At 49.5% G+C, this 13372-nt stretch overlaps 2 protein-coding genes across 9 annotated transcripts in view; one reads left to right on the top strand and one right to left on the bottom strand.

Annotated features, from left to right (window-relative positions):
- Positions 1–1298, bottom strand: part of NISCH (nischarin) — a 28179-nt gene extending 26881 nt beyond the window's left edge. For 5 of the 8 annotated variants that reach the window (XM_065749613.1, XM_065749616.1, XM_065749614.1 and 2 more), the window contains exon 1: positions 1120–1298. In XM_065749613.1, coding sequence (XP_065605685.1) covers positions 1120–1203 — 84 coding nt within the window. In that variant the 5' untranslated portion in view covers positions 1204–1298. The remainder of the gene's footprint in view (positions 1–1119) is intronic. The other 3 variants (XM_065749610.1, XM_065749612.1, XM_065749611.1) reach the window with 2 other exon arrangements.
- Positions 1299–2566: 1268 nt separating this feature from the next.
- On the top strand, positions 2567–7958 carry TNNC1 (troponin C1, slow skeletal and cardiac type). Its single transcript, XM_065749299.1, has 6 exons — positions 2567–2659; positions 5717–5747; positions 5909–6055; positions 6870–6984; positions 7079–7215; positions 7783–7958. Exons 1-6 carry the CDS (start codon positions 2636–2638, stop codon positions 7812–7814), a joined length of 486 nt encoding a protein of 161 aa, XP_065605371.1. The 5' UTR covers positions 2567–2635; the 3' UTR covers positions 7815–7958.
- The last annotated feature ends 5414 nt before the right edge of the window (positions 7959–13372 follow it).

Below are 13372 nucleotides of genomic sequence, written 5' to 3'. Positions count from 1 at the left end.
AAAAACCCTTAAAAATACTTAAAAACCTTCAAAAGACTTCTGTTAACATAGCTGCTAGCCCCAACCAGCAGCTGATTTGCTGAACACTACCTGCAAAGCCATGTGGCTGAACTACAGCTCCATTCAGCATGCTGATGGCATTGCCCGAGGTACCCTGATACTAGTTTGTGCACTGAAGCAGCAAAGCAGCTAGCATTTCCCTTCCTCTGCCTGTAATCTCCAGCAGAGCAAGGGGCAGGTAACACTTCAGCATTTCCTCAAATCCTCTAGTATTTCTCTTGCACGGCTATTGTAAAATACTAGCAAGGATCCTCAGGACCAACATTAACAGCTCTGACTCATAGTGCATGCCCAGCATGAAGCTTCCAGCTAGCACACTGCACATCTCACCATGGAACGGAGACAACAGCTCTGTTTGGGGGTGAATCACATACTGACAAGCGTGAATCTACCTCTTGTTGCCAGAAAGAGCTGAAGCTATTTCCAAGACTGTATTTCAAGCTTCCAACCGCTGACTGCTCACATCTCCTCAACCTCCCAAAAGGCATCCAAAACATCTTGTTCTGGGGGTGGCAATTCAGACAGCAGTTACGCTTTATGGGTACTACAGCTCTGTACATTCGTATTAAACACATAAATTGCTCTAAGCTTTCTTTAGGAACCTGTTTAGAGCAGTAACCTGGACAACTCATCACCTGGAACGAGAAGCAACCATTCACAAGCGCTGCCCTGCCCCTGCCAGGCCGCCCTCCCTTCCGTTTGAGCAGGATGACAGCCGGGCCCACGGCCTACACCCGACGGGCGCGGTCCACCAGCCCCTACAAGCCGGATGGAGCGCACACTGCCGTACGTGAACAGAGCGCGGTGCGCTGGAGATGACACGGGTGCCATTACGCTGAGCATCACGAAGGGCTTCCGGAAAAACACTGCCGCCAGCTCCGCCACGGCGCGGCCCCTCGAGAAAAAGAAGCGAGACAACATAGCCCGAGTTCCTTCCCACAGAAAGCACTGCTGACCGCCTTCCTCCTCTGCCTTCCTCCCGAAGCACCGCGGAACGCAACACCCCAGACCCCGGGATTTCCTCAGGAAACAGCCCGGAACGACGGCCGCGGCCCGTACCGTGTATGTCTCCACGAGCTCGGAACCCAGGACCCGGGCGCTCCGCAAGGGCTCCTCGCCGTCCTCGGCCCCCGCCGTCTCCATGACGCGGGACAAACGCGCAGCCGCCCTCACGCTGCCGCTCCGCTCCGGCCGCCGCCCGCCCCGGCCCGCCGCCTGCCCCGGGCTGCCGCCGCCATCTTGGCTCTGCCCCCTTAGGGCGCCGCCGGCCGCGCCCGCTGTCCTTTTATCGGCTTGGCGCTGGGGGGCGGTGGGATTGGCCGGACCACACATCCGTCAGCGGAAAGGGGCGGGGATAAGCGGCAGGAGGTGTGGCTTGAGCGGCACGCATGCGTGCTTGTTGTCTCTGGGCTACGCTTGTGCTGCGCCGCGGAGCGCGTTTTAGCGCGAGTGCCATGCGCTGCTGGGTGTGCTGCAGCGTAGTGTCGTGCAGTGCAACACAGTGCTGTGGTGTAGTGTTGAGCTGTGCAGTGCAATGCTATGCAATGCAATGCAGCGCCTTGCAGGCCAAATTTGGGCCACATTTATGGCTGCGAGGAAAGAAACCCCCCAGGGAGGTGCGGTGGGAAGCACTCAGGCACACGGGCTGGCAGCCAGGCTGCGAGGACTGCAGCGGTCTTTGTACCTCTGCTGTGTCCCAGGCACCGAGGCACTTGAGCTGCCCCATCCCAAAGGCCCGCGCAGCCCAGCTGAGGAGTGGTGCTTACAGATGCATGCTCCATTGCAGCCTTCGCTGCAAATTGCTTGGCGAGTGCAGAAGCCCACCGTCACCGAGTGCTGCCCACCACCTCTGGGTGCTCAACGGGGACAACCAGTTTTCGGCCTGCAGCGCGATTTCTGTTGAAGACAGGTGGCTTTTATTTTTGGAGGAGAAGAAGCCAACAGCTGCAGCCATCCTGCGGCTTGGCTGTCAGGAGGCCGAAGCCCACCAGAGGGAGTGCTGCACCACCAGAAGCGCGGCCTGGCCGGGCTGCTTCAGGGCAGGGGCTTCTCCCTGCCGTGAAACCGCTGCTTGTCGCTGGGGTGCAAAGCGCTGCCCGCCCTGGGCTGCTTCATCCGCGCGGGGACGGGCCGCAGGTCGCCGCTTCCTGAAGGACGGGGAATTCATCCCAGCGTGCATGTATTGGTAGCGCCCCGTAGCTGTTTGCAGCCCCAGCTGAATGCAGAAAGTCCGCGGAACGCTCCCGATTTGCCCCCGCCCCTCTGCTCGGTGCAGCAGCATGCTGCACGTTTCCCTCGGCTCCTCCAAGGACGTGGTCCCCGGGCCCTACAGCAGAAGGCTCCCGCTGTCCGGGGTATTCGAGGTCCGGCCGGCCCGTCGCACGCTGCCTGCTGCAAGCCGGCACGGTGCCACGCGTCGCAGCACGTGGCGTGGCGCTGCTGCGGGGCCGGGCCGCGGTGGGCTGGCGCATCCCGTGGGACTGGCCACGGCCCCCTATATCAGTGGGGCCGGCGGGGCGACAGAGGCAGAGCGCGTTGCTGACGTCCCCCGGCCCCTCACTCTCCGTGTCCAGCCATGGATGACATCTATAAGGCCGCGGTGAGTGCCTGCCCGGGGCTGGGATTCTGGGGAGGAATCGGTCGAGGAGGAGATGTTGGCAGCGGGGCAGCTGACAGCTGTTAGTTACTGTCGTCTGCGTGAACCTTCCGAACCTCAGCGCAGTGGAAGGGCCGGCTGCTGGCTGCGGTCGCATCTCGGCGCACGGAGCGAGGATGATTTGCATGGGCTGAAAGTTGATTTGCATGGGTTCAACCTCACCCTCTCGTTCCCGGAGCTTTAAAATCCTAAGCATCGTTGCTTAAGTTCCCCCTTCCTCAGCTGAGTGTTTTTCAGTGAGACTTTTAAAATCTCTTTGGTTTGGCCGGTGTTTCCTAATGTTCCCCCTCCTCATTGCCGCCGCTACCCCTCCCCTGCTGTCTGCTGTGCAGGAATCAAGCTGGGAAGCAGGCTCTCTGGGAATGCAGAGCATCCCGGCAGCTGCACGCAGGGCTTGCCCTGCACACCCGGAACACTCCACTCCATGATGAGCTCAGTGCATCATTTTGTAATTTTGACACAGGGAGATATGCGGGTGTGATAAGGATGAAAATAGATTCTGGATTGTGTGAATAACTACTGTGTGCCCGAAGTTGAAGTACAGTGTAAGAACTTTAGAGTGATTTTTTTCTTTTTAGTATAGAGTTGACCAGGTTTGTTTCTAACAAAAAGCTTGAAAAATACATCCTACAATTACAACTCCAAGAGGTTTAGAGGTAAAAAAAAAACCAAAACACATTGCTTCATGAAACAAAATTGAGGGAAACAAGATGCTGCCACCTCTTATGTCCCTTGGTCAGCCCTGAACCTAGTAGCAGTGACCCCCTCCCAGGATCTGGGTAATGTGTGAGGAATGAGCTGGATTGTGTACGAAAATGTGCTGAGTGCCCCAAGAAACTTGCAAAAGGGAGAAGAATGTGCCATGTAAAATGGGTGAAAATCCAGCCCCTATAATTAATCTTTTAAACTAATTAGGGTCCCACGTGGAACAGGTCCTTTCCCTATTGCTTATGGACTTCTTTCATGGATCAGGAAGAAATCCTGGGGTGTCTTTCCACCCTAAAATGGGCAAAAATCCACAATGAAGGTCATCTGTAGTTGAAGCCTGTGGGTTTCAACCCAAACCTCCTCCGTCGGATGCCCCAGGCAGAGTCCTTGACCTGAGAAATGAGTTGGTGGGCTCTGACAGGGAGCTGCCAGTGTAAAGGCAACAAAAAGAAAAGGCGAAACAGGGCACACATGACTGAAATTGATAGCTTTTTCTTGAGTCTGTTCCCAAGATTTTAACTGTAGGAAAAAGTTTATCCAGACAAAAAACAAAACAAAAACAAAACAAAATCTAAATCTTAAATTTCTCCTGCCTAACTTCAAATGAAATTAAGTAAGGAGCTGAAAAAGCAAAATCCCGTGGGCTTGGTGCCTGCCTTCCCAGAGTGCAGCAGGAGAAAGCAATTCCTAAGCAGGAGGCAGAGAGAGAAAAGAGAGAAAGCTGTGAACAATGTCTGTGACCAGAGGGCACAATAAACAGCTTGGGAGAAAGCTGTATAGTAAAAGCATCATTGTATGGTTACATTCCATCCAGCACAGCTCCACAGCTGTAATCCTCTAGAAGGCCAACATGTAGTAGTCAAAAAAGCTTTAGAAGTAAGGATTTGTTATTTGCTGCATATGTTAATGGCAGCAAACCTATCAGGGTATATACTAACATCATATCCATGCCGAATTCCCTTGGTGTAGCCACAAGAACCCAGGGGGTTTTTATCTCACCCACTCATGTCTAGATAAGGGTGTGCAAGCACAAAGCTATTTCAGGAGCATTTTTTAGCTCTGTTGAGCAGTGCTAAGAGTGCTGCCAGGGACAAGTGTCAGGATAACAGGCTGCAGAGATGCATACCGTCAGACTGGGAACAATCATAGGGCTCATCTTTATCTCCAGCACCACTTTCATCAGGGCTTATAAATAGTGAATGCTGCTGGGGGGTCAGGTTACCCAAGTGGCCATGGTCTTTGGCTGAGCTGCCCAAATGTTGCCTGCATAGGGCCGGGGGCTCTTCCTGCTGCTCTTGGCAGGGCCTTCTCACCCCAGAAAGGCTCTGTAGGGAGCTGGATAGGGCTCTCTTCCCAATTTGTGCTAAGATAAAACACTTTCCCTGCCTCTTGCTGCAAGCAGGAAGGGTTTTCATTTGTTTTTTGTCAAATCACTGCTTTTTCAGGGGAAAAAACATCAGCCTCATCTTAGAGTACTGCTGGGTTGAGGGGTTCTGCTTCAACCCAAACACGGTGGGAATGGGTGTGGGGGTGTCAGAGGTGGTGTGGGAGAGGCAAGTCATTGTAATGGATGTTACTGAAGGGGGAGGTGGGTGCATGGTGGTGGGATCAGCTGCTTGAGCTGAGCACTGCCTGCAGGCAGGGACAAAGCCTGCAGCATGGTACTCCAAGAGGATCCAAAAGAAATGCACTTCACAAGGATTTGGTGGATTCCTCTTTGCTCTCCTTATCAATTTTCATTAATTCCTGCTATTTAATATGCTGTCACTGGTGGATGGTGGGGGATGCGCTGGGCAGGACTTGGAACAATCTGCCAGCTCATCTCATCCAGAGCTGGGTGGCTGCAGGGACCTTTTCTTCCAGCTGCTCCAGTCTGCTTCAGTTTGCTTCCACGTTCCAGTGCCCAGGTTCAGAGAACAGCAGTGACTGTTCCTTATGCACAATAACCTGTCTGTGGCATGTCCCCATTTAACGCCAGGAGCCTGTTTTGCTTGAGGTGCATACACTGACCAAAGTGTTTACACAAACTCAGAGTGAAGGTAAAACAGGCTTAAGGGAATAGAGGCAGAACCTTTATAAAAGTGAATTCTGGTGGAAGTAGACAAGATCTTAATGATTTTTAGTTTATTGAATCTAGGGCTGAAAACAACTACTGGGAATGGTCTTGGCCATGGGGAGAGGGATGTCCCCACTCTGACTGGGTCCCAGCCTGTGACAGAACAGCTCTTGGAGGGTTAGCAATTGGCAGTGATGATGAATTAAAATGAATCACTCTCTGTCTTTTACTTACAGGTTGAGCAGCTGACAGAAGAACAAAAAAATGGTAGGTGCATCGTTAACCAGACATGGCATCCTGAAGATGAGCTCCCAGGGCTTCTGATCACATCACAGGCAGCTTCTGTGTCCCCTGGGTTTTCCCACAGCCTGACCTTGGGCTGCAGCATGGGACAGGACCCACACATCTTCTCTCCACTCTCTTCCCAGAGTTTAAGGCTGCCTTTGACATCTTTGTGCTGGGAGCAGAGGATGGCTGCATCAGCACCAAGGAGCTGGGGAAGGTGATGAGGATGCTGGGGCAGAACCCCACCCCTGAGGAGCTGCAGGAGATGATTGATGAGGTGGATGAGGATGGTGAGAGATTTTGGTTTTCTCATTTCTAGCTATGTCCCCATGCCCAGTGCTCCCTGCTGCCCATGGGCCTCGGGTAGGATCCATGCTGGGGGTGACCTGCCAAGAGCGAGGAGCTGGGGTTTTGACAGACACTGAACACACCCTACAGTTCAGTGTGGTTCCTTTAGGAAATTTCCAGGCTAATAAACACTATAAAAATTATTACGCCTGTTGTGACCAGACTACTTGAACCGATGTGGTAGCAACTGGTATTTCATAAATGTCACTATTATATTTCTGTCAACAAGAAAGTCTTTCACAGAGTAACATATACAGACACAAACATATTTTCTGATCAAAATCAGCGTACACACACAAAAAGTGGTGTGTGCAGGTTGGAGAGAAATACTGTACTACGTAACTGAAAAATATAAAAGCAGTCAAAAATCATGCAGAATCCTAGTGTCATTGAAAACAACAGGACCATACTGCCAGTGTAATAGTGCATGAATACCTGCCTGCTGGAGTTTGTATTAATAATGAGATGGACAGGTGCCTCCATGGCAGGAATTCACTTTAATTAGTGCTTCCAGTACTGCTTTGCAGTATGTTTGGTTCGCTAGGGCAAAGTGATTGCAAAAGGTTAAAATAAATAAATAAATAAAAGAGTAATGAACTTGGTCCACGGCCTCAGGCACTTGCTCCAGCCTGCAAGCTGCTTACTGCTACAGAGCTGCTCTCTGAGTTCTGTCCCTCAGTTCCTAGCAGGAACTTTGTCCTCTTGCATGGCTTTACCTGTGCACCCACTGTCTGACGGTGTTCATTCTGCCCACAGGCAGCGGCACTGTAGACTTTGATGAGTTCCTTGTTATGATGGTCCGGTGTATGAAAGATGACAGCAAAGGAAAAACTGAAGAGGAACTCTCAGATCTCTTCAGGATGTTTGATAAGTAAGAGCCATGACAACTGTAAAGATGAGATGGCCCCAGCTTACCTCCCCCTCAGTATGTGGATCCCTTCCTAAGCTCTTCTGTCCTTGCACAGGAATGCTGATGGCTACATTGATCTTGAGGAACTGAAAATCATGCTACAAGCAACTGGAGAGACGATCACTGAGGATGACATAGAAGAACTGATGAAAGATGGGGACAAAAACAATGATGGCAGGATTGACTATGATGGTAAGAGTCTTCCTTGCCTGAAGTTTGGTTGTGAGTCTTTGAGCAGCTCCCATTGGTCTCAGTTGTCTTTGGGGGCAGGTGTGAGCTTGTGCATGTGGAGCTGAGCAATACGCCTGATCCCATCCTGGGTTTGTATGGAGCTGGGGATGTTCTCAGGCTTGTAAAATGATTGCAAGGAACTGGGCCTCACTTAACTCCCCACTGATGCTGGACAGTAAGGTTTGTTTTCACTGAGACCTGCCCATTTGTTTTTGCCACCTAAACACAAGCATCAGCACCAAAGGGCTCTTATTTTGAACACAGTGCTGCCAAAATGATCCGCAGACTATTTCTGAGTGGAGTCTGTGGCTGGGGGTGACACTGGGTGCTGGTGACATTTCCATCAGCAGGCATGAGGAGCACTGGCCATGGCCACAGGAGCAGTAGCCATCTGCCTGGCCTCTTGTGCATCAGTGAAATGGAAAAAGAAAAAGGGCTGTGGAGAGCTGCCAGACATATACTATGGCAGCTGTGAAAGCACTTCAGTGCCACCTAATAGCCCTGTCTCTGATGTCTGTCCCTTGGCAGAGTTCCTGGAGTTCATGAAGGGAGTTGAATAAATCTGAGGCTGGATCGACAGCCCGAATCTCTGAAACTCCTCCCGCTCTGTGACTCAGCTCCTCGGTTCCGTCCCCTGGCTGCCAGCATGAAGACTGAGCGCTGAGAAGGGTGGCCATAGGGAAAATAAAGTGCGTTGCTATCAAGTGCCTCTGATAGTTGTTCCTTGTCAGTTTAGGTGAGCACTGCATCTTGGCCATAGGCTAACAACCGAAGGGGACACTTCTCGTGGCTGTGGGTGCCTGTCAGGCAGCTGCCATTTTGCGTCGCTGCCATGTTGCATTGCCCCACTGATCACACCGTGGTGAGGACAGCGTGTCCCTGCACTTTTCCCTGCTGCTTAAATGGGAGCACTGGCAACATTTTAGTGATGAAATTAACAACCACTTATTCCATTACTAAAACCCTAGGAGAAGAACATCTCCTTTCCTCTCTGATGTCACCACAACTATCCCAAAAACACCCCTCCCCTCTTCCCCATCCTGATGGTCACTTCTGTATGAGAAGGAAAACTTCTACTTTATTTGGAAACTCCACTTTCTTGTTTCTGTATGGAAGGAGGCAGGTGGCCCTGTGAGGAAGCAGCACTGCAGTGCTATGGTATCTCACACTGAATCTGAATCCCAACATTTTTCCTGTAGAAGTCACGTCTGTTTGGGCCCCAAAGTTCCTGAGTGGGTCATTACCCTGATTCAGTCTCAGTTGCCACATTCAGGGTGGCAGCAGGGTCAGGAGGACGAGTGGTGCTGTTTCTGATGCCTTGGGCACCATCTTCTCTCACTCCAAGGAAGTGTGGCATTCCTATGGTATTAGCAGCTCCCCCTGCATGTAGCTGCCTCCTCCCATCGAATTACATCCCAGAATGATTCACACATTGTGCTTGTGTTGCCAAAATCAAATGTTTACTCAAGCAAAATAAATATTGGCAGGGCACAGCACCAGGCTGCTCCTGTGCAAGCCCTGCAGGTGTGGCCCTTGACCCCAGGGAAGGTGTCACTATCTCCATTCCTTTTGCTTTTCCTCCTAAAATACATTTTCTCAGTGGATTAAAACAAATAAAAACAAACAAACAAACAAAACACCACAATGAGCAGCTGTAGCTTTGTCTTGACACATGCTGTCATTTCTAGTAGTACTGAAATATTATTAATAATTCACACCGAACAGGCTTGAGGTTAAAACAGCTTAAATGAGGATGTGAGAGGGGTTGGTTTTTTCCACTGGACAAGGAGCAACAAATGTTTTGCCCATGCAGGGCTTGTAACATCAGAGGAAACAAAGATGAGCTAGAGCAGCAGATTTTCCTTAAAACTCAGGATATTTTAGGAACATATCTAATGCATCTGGATATCTGAATGTCTCTAATGACATCTGGAAAACACAGAAGGCCTCCTTGAGAGTCCTGAGCCCTCAGTGCTATGGCTCCTGGGCCAGACACAGCCTAGTGCAGAGCCTGAGCTCCATGTCCATTCAGGGCCTACTACCCAAAGACAAGAGTCATGCCTTCCTTCCAGCTCCAGCTGGAGACACACCTCAGACACACCTGTTATGTGAGCTCCCTTTGAAAAGGCTCATGGAAGGGGCAATAGCTCTCTGCCTCCCTTCTGAGCCCACCCCCAAGTTTCTGCTGATTCAGCAGAACTGAAGATGCACCAGAAGACAACAAAGATGCAGAAAGGTGTTGGGTTGAACAACGTTGTGGTAGGAAGCCCTGCTGTTAGTGTCTTTTCTCCAGTAAGCCTGCTGCCTTGATATCTTGAGGATCTTCTCCAACTGGATGATTCCATGATTGTCACTTTCCACCTCCCAAGCAGCACAAGTCACTACACAAGTCACTTTGAAGCCTCCTGCATATGAGGAAACATTCGGAATGTTTTACCCAGGCCTGGAAATTTGCATGAGAGGGGCAGACAGCTAGTTTCACAGCAATACTACAGCTGTAGACTTCAGCTTTCTTCTTTCTAACCAGCCCAATGAGGTGGCAGGGACACCAAATTTCCACACAGCCACTCGGCAAACAGGCAACTCACACCCATATCACATCTCAGCAGGCACCACTGACAGCCCCATCACCTTCTTTTGTAGCAACTAAATCCCAGTACTCAACTTGGACACAAATGTCTCTCTAAGACATTTACTACCACTTAGAAATAGGCTTTGGTTCACTTAGAAATAGGAACATGAGAGGAAATAAGGTACTTTCCCATCTTAACCTGACCCCCTTTGGCCAACTTCGTGGCTTTGGGAGGAGGCCTGGACTCCATCATGAGCCCAGGGAAAAGGATGGCTGTGAAGGCTGAGAACCATCCAGCCATATCTCAGAACTCGGCAGGGACAGGCAGCAGCAAGACACAGCAACCTCACTGGCTATCCCACTCTTTTCTCTGAGAGCAAAACAGGGATGAGGTGACTGGAGACGAACTGAGGAGGAGAGGAAGAGAACCAAGGCATTGTAGCAGCTGAAACAAGAGCAGAAATTCTGGGGAATATTTGGGCTTTTTCAGTCCTTAGAGTAGAGGCAATAACAGGTCAGCACGCTCAGTGTAAAGTCAGAAAAACTGCTGTGAGACCAATTTGTCTTAACATGCTGACTGTCATCCAAGAGTAAGCCAGCAAATGCCATGGGGTGGGGTAGCATGGGTAGATTTCACTGTTGGCTAAAGCACAGGAACAACTGCATTACGAATTTAACATGACATGATAGACAGCCAAGCAGCTTAGATGGCTGACAAACCTGTTGCTGGCACACAGTCAGCCCTGTTAAAGACTCCATGTAGATGTGCCTGGAAATGTGCTAAGAAGAAAACTCAGAACCTTATGCATGCATGTAACTCATTAGTTTCCAGTTCCCCCTAGATGTAATGGTTGTGGTATGTGTCACGTTCACAAGCACTGCAAAAAGTAAAATAATCAAAACATCCACTTTTTTCTTTTTTATAATCAGATAAAAGCCGTTCTGTAAAATAGCTCACATATCTGTATGCTCTTACTCTGAACTACTCAGATGAGACAGAGCTGTGCTGCCATATGACTGCAACATGTGCCACCAGATGCAGACACAGTACTTGGGCGACTTGCTCTGCTTGCTTTCAGGGGTAGTAGATTTAATTTCTACAACAGTTTGAAGAAAGTTTGCCAAAAGGGCAACAGAAGTGAGCTAGCTACACCAGATACGCAACACTTCACTGTGCCAAATTCACTGTTCAGAAGGAACACCTGTGACAGCTCTGAAACTCAGGCAATGCAGAACTCAAGTTTTGCCCATGCATTTTTTGCTGGACAACACTACTGAGAGGTGGTAGAGGGTGTCTGAACAATGTGCATCCAATCCTACTTTTCACTTTCACAGATAACATCAACATCTCTGATGGTTACTGTGTCCCACAAGGGTATTTCCCACTGCTTTGAGTTCTCCTCCACGTTTCTGTACTCTGCACTTTCAGTGCAATTGCTCATCTCTGCAAAATGAGCTGGACAGTGTTCGGTTACATGCCCTTTGCACCCTATTTTTTTTTCACTGTAGGGAAAACAGGAGCCAACCTAGAACTTAATACTGAGCCCTCTTCATTGCGAGGGTGAGAAATCATCATTAGCAAGTATAAAAATGTATAACCTTATGTGTGTCAGTGGCTAAGCAGAGACTCCCTCAAAAACATCACCTTCCAGTGGGATACCAAGGACTTAGTCATGCGAGTTTTGAAGTTTTTAAATATCAAAGATGACAGAGCTCTGCATAATGGGAATAGTTTCAAATGATCTGCAGCTGCCAGTTCCATCTCCCAGGCTCTGCAGATGTAATCGTCCTAAAAAGAATTGTCAGACTCCCTCAACCAAGAGAAAACAGCACAGAATTTACATGATTTCACATGCAAATGAAAGAGCAGTGATGCCTACTGTGTAGCATCACGGGTACCCATTCACAGCTTTCCCTTCTGGGCTGACACATCATCTTCAAAGAAGGGAAGGAGGGAACTCACAAACTCAGTCGTTATGGGGTTATAGACTGCCAGTATCCAGGCAGCGCCCCACAGGACCACCGTGTGTGCAGGACAGTCAGAGAGGTGCAGATGACAACAAACCTGACACCAAGCTGTTGTGAAAGCTCACAGACTCCTGCCTTTTGCTACACAATGATGCCTGGATTAAGGTTACATTCCTCTGTGCTGCATTTTGTCACGCAGACTCTATTTTGGTCAGAAAGTCAGCAAGCCCATATTTGGGAAGCTGTCCCACTGAAGGGCAACATGAAGGGCGGCATGAAACGGCTGCTTCGAGGCAGGCCTGGCGAAACTGTGGAGCCACTGGCAGCCCACTTTCTGCTTCTCATTAATGTGCAGACTTCCCTTTCTCAGCGTAAACATTGTCTCTCTTCCCTCAAACCACATCCTGTGGGTAAGATGCTCTCAAAACACAAGCCCTCTGGGGGAAGACACAAAGAGGAGTTAAGAGATGAAGTCCCCCTTCGCCAACAGAATAGTCTTATAGTGCAAAATTTAAAATGTAGAACTCAAAGCAGGCACACAGGCGAAGGTGAAGCAAAACACATGCTAAGTCCTCTCTTTGGGGTTTGTGCTTTTCCTTTTACTCGTCACCATACAGACCTGAAGCACACTGGCCACTCAGGCAGCTAGAGCAGCCACTGCCTCCTCCAGCGCCAGCACCATTCCAAGGTGACGTGCATATTAATCGGAACCACAGCTATGTGGATGAGCTCTTGCAGACAAGCTCACTGCACTAAGGCAGCTGCCATGCAACTCCGACGGACCCCTGATCTGTTACCACCAGTACCATCAGGATTTAAACACTGTAGAGCTGTGTCTAGATAACGTAACCAGCTGCCAAAAAGGGATGACTGTCATCTACAGGATTCTCTCCCCTGGCAAGCACAGGCTTTCAGCTTCTTTCAAAGCAGCAGGGACCAGCCAGACTTTTTATCTTAAGGATTTAAAAGATTTTACGCAGCGATATGAACCTCATCACTGCATTTACCAAACATGACTACATCACTCCATTCTAACAGCACAGTGCTCTCACAGAGAAATTAAGTTTCTCAAGCTGAGAAACTTCAAGAAGAGTCCAAGAGGTGCATGCAGCAGGAATTACACAGGCAGAGGTTGCACATCTCTCTAGCTGCAAGAGCACTCCTGCTTTTTCAGTAAATCTCTGTGCTGGTTGGTCTAGGGCCGCTCCAGAAAAAAAAAAAAAAAAGAAAAAAATCATTTGTAAACTGCGAAGTCTTGCTTCTTACAGAAGCACTGCATCACAACAAATTCAAAATACTTATTTCAACGAAGTAAGTAGTAATTATAGCAACTATAGTAATTGGCTAAGGTATTTAAGAAAAAAATCACTGATTGGAAGTTCTAGTTGAGATATGTGCTTTTCATCCAGGTCTTCTACTGCTCTACTTCCATACTTCCAGCCCTAATGCTGATTTGTGGATTCACACCACCAGGTGGACACAAGCTGCAATTGCAATTTCAAGAATGGTTTGGTGTCTTTCAGCAGCTCCCTTCAGCAATGGAAATACCCACCTTAAGCCAGCTGACTGGCAGGACCA

Source organism: Cyrtonyx montezumae, unplaced genomic scaffold, assembly GCF_038088225.1.
Source record: "Cyrtonyx montezumae isolate F1298 unplaced genomic scaffold, pur_monq_1.0 scaffold_6, whole genome shotgun sequence".
Taxonomy (NCBI): Eukaryota; Metazoa; Chordata; class Aves; order Galliformes; family Odontophoridae; genus Cyrtonyx; species Cyrtonyx montezumae.
This window is presented reverse-complemented; position numbering and strand designations above follow the sequence as displayed.